General features: G+C 41.6%; 1 protein-coding gene across 1 annotated transcript; it reads left to right on the plus strand.

The window, feature by feature from the left end:
* Positions 1–328: 328 nt before the first annotated feature.
* On the plus strand, positions 329–2,565 carry SARC_11025 (hypothetical protein; the record flags this gene model as incomplete). The annotated part of the gene is made up of 4 exons (XM_014294900.1): positions 329–478; positions 866–961; positions 1,585–1,781; positions 2,332–2,565. Coding segments are annotated over 4 exons (645 nt in total), but the record flags the coding sequence as incomplete, so codon positions are not given.
* Positions 2,566–5,025: the final 2,460 nt, after the last annotated feature.

Consider the following 5,025-nt stretch of genomic DNA (forward strand, 5'->3'; position numbering starts at 1 on the left):
GTACGTATTTATACATATATATTTATATGTATATATATATGTGCATATATGTGTGTGTGTGTGTGTGTGTGTGTGTGCGTGTGTATACATAATATATATATCTCTCTCTATATATATATATATATATATCTATATCTATATCTATATCTATCTATATATATACATATACATATATATATATATATATATATATATATGTATCATATACAAGAAGATGGTATACAATTTCATGTTCTACAGGGATGTGAAGGGAGTTGTCGTCCATCGCAAAAAAAAGTGTGTGGAACAAGTTTTTTCAAAATTGAAACATTTTTTACCCTCCCTGTAGACGCTGGTGTCATTGATGCTGTCGAGTCAGACCAAAGACATTACAAATGCAGCGACAATGAAGATACTCAGAGCATACGAGCCAGGGGGTTTGACCGTACAGACGGTATTGGATATGACGCATGGTACGCTGAATGGCATGATTAATAAGGTGTGCATGAGTGGAACATTAAAGTTGGGGCATGTAGCGGGAAAGCTATCTGGTAGGGAATTTTCGCTTTTATGTAACATACAATACAGTTCTTCATCGGCCTGTTAGCGTATTATATATATCTCTGTGAGCATCAAACACCTTTGGCAGTCCAGTCGCTGGCGCGTAGAATGACTGATCAGGCGTTCAGTGGAACAGCATAGCAGCGCATCTCTTATTACCGGCACAAATTTTGCCTAATATTCTGTGTTTCAGTGGGACAGCATAGCAGCGCATCTCTTATTATCAGCACACATTTTGTCTAATATTCTGTGTATCTCATGACTGAGCTCCCGCTTCATATGTCTTGATCTGTTGTGTTTGGTCATATGGTTGTTTATGGGGCAGGTTGGATTCCACAACCAGAAGACAATCCGCATCAAACAAGTAGCTCAGATGGTACATGACGAGTACGACGGGAAGATACCCGACACCTTCGAAGGGGTAAGTTATACACGCTGGGGGGAGTAGGAGCGCACGTGTATAAACGGTATGAACGGTATTGTGTTAAGTGAAGGGGGGTGGGCTTGATGCGGCTCACAAACATGGGAAGAATGTAGAGCACCGGCAAGGGTGGGGGTAGTTGAAAGTAGTTGCCGACAGTGTAGAGTTACAGTTTGTGCGTTATGGAGCTTAATCTTTATCATATGTATATGTTGTGCTGTCAATATCGCATTTATCGCGAACCACGATATAGCGATGACATACCCTTGGCACTGATTTCTGATGCGCCTTCATCTCAAATATAAACAAACCCTAATTTCTAAGAGCAATTCTAGAGTATATGTATACTTTGCTAATTCAATGTACTGTATCTGTGATGGCAAGGTTCGTTGCAGGCTGAGCCGTGAATATAGTTTTGAACAGTATTGTTACAAATAACGTATGCTCTGATTCTGGGCAGGCCACACTGACAGTGTAGCATGTACCTGTATTGTGCCTCCCATGTACCACATGTAGTGCTAACTCTTTGTAAGCATACGTCGTACAGTACCAACCGTATACGCGCACGGAAGGAGCATGTGGTAGTGTATCTCAGACCCTTAACTACTTCAATTACGCTGCAGTTGGTAGCTCTGCCGGGTGTAGGGCCCAAGATGGCTATCATCACACTGCGAGTGGCATTTAACAATGTGATGGGCATATCAGTGGACACGCACGTGCACCAGATTGCGAACAAGTTGAAATGGACCGGTCCTAAAGGAATGGCCGAGTGCAACACACCGGAGCGGACCCGCGCGGCTATTGAAAGCTGGATACCATAGTATGTTTATCCACGGTTAACTTGACATTTACAGAATGTTATGCGTTTTCATAGTACAATAGGAAACCACTCCGTCCAGTACACCCTCCCATAGGCAGCCAGCAAATCCGATTAAGTATCTCTTGGCACGGGAAAATTTAGTGGTTTGCTTGTATGGGTGTCTGTGTGTGTCGGTTAGATGGGCCTGCGCGTGCGATAGTTTTGCCTAAACAATCTCGTCCACCCGTTTTCAGGACCGTTGTCTCCAGAGCGTTGCGGAGTATAATGTGTTTCAAGCCTTGATAAGTTGTAGTTAATTTCGCACATACGTATAGTTACATTGGTATATATCCCTCTGAGTGTCGATACAGATATCAATCCACATGTGTGCTGATTCTCCATTCTACAACGTGCGCACGCGTTTCTTCTACTTGGTCGAATGTACTGTGATTGAACTTTACCTGACAAGTCGCGACACCCCTTTATGTCGGAGTTGTACTACACATCGATACTTTTCTTCCTTACCACCACTTGACAGATATTAACTACTTTGTCTCAACTTGTTTTCTAGTGAGATGTGGGGCGATGTCAATATTGTGCTCGTAGGCTTAGGGCAAGAGATACAAACTGAGAAAGAAAAGTTACTGAAGAAGTGTCTGGCCTGCTCCGATCCAGACCTGGCTTTCACTCTGCTGACGCGCCTAGATATGGATGTCAAGAGAGGACTGGTGCGGTTTGGGTTGAGTAGATATCCCTTGCTAGGCGATAAGTAGAGCAATAAATACAATGGCCAAAGTGCAAACACTCATTATGTAATAGCGTTTCAGACAAATTTTAAAGGCTATGGGGCGCTATTTTTGTGTCTTCCAACCGGACGTGATAGATTGAACGGACGTGATAAAGTGAAACACCGGCATGCGATTCTTTACTAATTAGCATATATTGTTCCTTCTGTTGTCCTGTGAGATGTGTTCTGTTCTACTCGTTTTCCTACCATCACATAAAAATATTCCGCTTCATACAAATGCAGATCCGCCCAATCGTTATCCATGAGTACTACAGTTGTGGATGGAAAGCCATAGACGCCATGTGCAACACCGATAAACGATCGACTATTGTCTACGTGTTTATATAAAGTACACGGTGTATGTGAAAAGTAGAACTGTGACAGACTACTATTCAGCCTATGACATTATGTGCGTGTATTTACTAGCTTAGCTGTAAGTGAAAGAAACAACTTATGTGATTCACGTCTCATTGAATTTAGAACCGTGGTTTGAAAGCCATAGACGCCATGTGCAACACCTATAAATGATCGCTTATTGTCTACGTGTTTATATAAAGTACACGGTGTATGTGAAAAGTAGAACTGTGACAGACTACTTGTCAGCCTATGACATTATGTGCGTGTATTTACTAGCTTAGCTGTAAGTGAAAGAAACAACTTATGTGATTCACGTCTCATTGAATTTAGAACCGCTGCACGGAGTGCGGAGTTGTGAAACCAAAATTCATCAAAGCGTACATAGCCTGGCCTCGAGGACATATAGCTGCATAATATTATCGACTAGGGTGATCTAAAACACAATTTTAACTTTAATCAATGTTCTGTTCTGTACAGAGAAAAATAAGGATTTTTTTTAAGCTTCTTACCCGGTAAATACTCGAATCATGATGCTTATTCTATAAAATATATAAATATATATCAGGCACAGCCCATAGCCCAGCAACTCAATTTTGTTCATACCATATCAAGCAGGTATGAAGTCAGTAGCGTGCGCATGGTTTTGTTTGGTCTGGACACGTGGGCATTTTGTAATGCACTTTATGTACGTGTTACAACTAACAAATGGTACAACCACCTCACACAGTAGGCTGACTCTCGTCGACTGTAAAGGCTCTCTCAGTAGAGCTCTCTCTATATCTCTGGAACCTCTTAACAATGGTTATAAAATGCCAGCCGAGCTCAAACCTCAGGAACAGTCACCAAATATTTACAAATGCGTGTATATGCCGTTTGGCTGCCTATTGAAGACGAAGTGAGGTCTATATCTATGTATTTACATTTTCTAGAAACGATACAAAAATATAAAAAACAAAACCAAATCAAATATGTATGTAAATACATATTTAAATACACATACACTACATTTTAAAAAAAAATTTAAATAAGTAAATAAAAATATGTAGTCTTCCACGTTCCACAACGTGTCACCTTTTTTAAAGCTTTTTGACGTGTTTTAGACTTCGTTCACTCTTGGAGTTAAGGCACAGGAATGTCTGCGACACTGCGACTGGAAATCTGTATTTCTTGCACAAATTTATTACTATGAATGGTACTTAAATATTTACCCCTCAGCCTTCAGCCTTCAGGCCTCAGCCCTCGGGGCCTTGGGGCTCGGGCCCTCTTTTTTTTTCCATTTATCTTCATCCGGACGCCTCGGCCCTCGGGCCCTCAGTGGAGACTGGACTCACTGGAGATTGGAGACTAGAGAGTTGGTTATTAGTGGGCACTGGGGAGTGGATAATTCTCACTTCTGACTTCTGACTTATAACATCTGGCTCGGGGGCCTGGGCCTGGGCCCTGGGGTGGCAAGTTTACTACTTCACCTCCCCTAAATAAGACTCCCAGAGAGACGCAGAGTCCCAGCAGTCCCAGCCGCCCCAGACCAGTCAACCAAAGCCTATGCCCTATGTACACTTCACCCTACACTCCTACAGCCCTACATATTTACACACTACAACGGTACAGCCCTACAGACCTCATAAAGTTCAGGAGGAAAGGGCAAAAAATTCGAACTTAAACGTAAAACCGTAGCTTTTTTTAAAAAGTTCAAAACTTTTAAACGGGACACTTCAATAGTAATTTTTTTGAGAATCGTGTATTCCAAAAGTTGTCCTTTCGTGTGAAATTTTGGGCCTCAAAACCGATGAACCGCCAATCAGAATCCGTTAACTAGATGTCACTTGTCATTTGACATTTATCGCCCGAGACTACGAATCCCCGACCTACTGTCAATAGTATGTGCATTCGCTTTCCTTAGTTCACTATATTCGTGGTTATATTTACTTCGTACCATGCCAGGGCCCAGGTGTGCCTTATTATATTTTACAATGGTGATCGATTTGACCCAACACCGGCCTGGTAACAAGTTAGATAGCATTGGAAGAAACTATAACTTTAGTTTGATATCGCAAATTATAAAACAATGCAAAGTTCCTGGCATTAAGCTACATGATCCAGTATACATATACATACATATGC

This window comes from Sphaeroforma arctica (genome assembly GCF_001186125.1).
Source record: "Sphaeroforma arctica JP610 unplaced genomic scaffold supercont1.1493, whole genome shotgun sequence".
Lineage (NCBI taxonomy): Eukaryota > Ichthyosporea > Ichthyophonida > Sphaeroforma > Sphaeroforma arctica.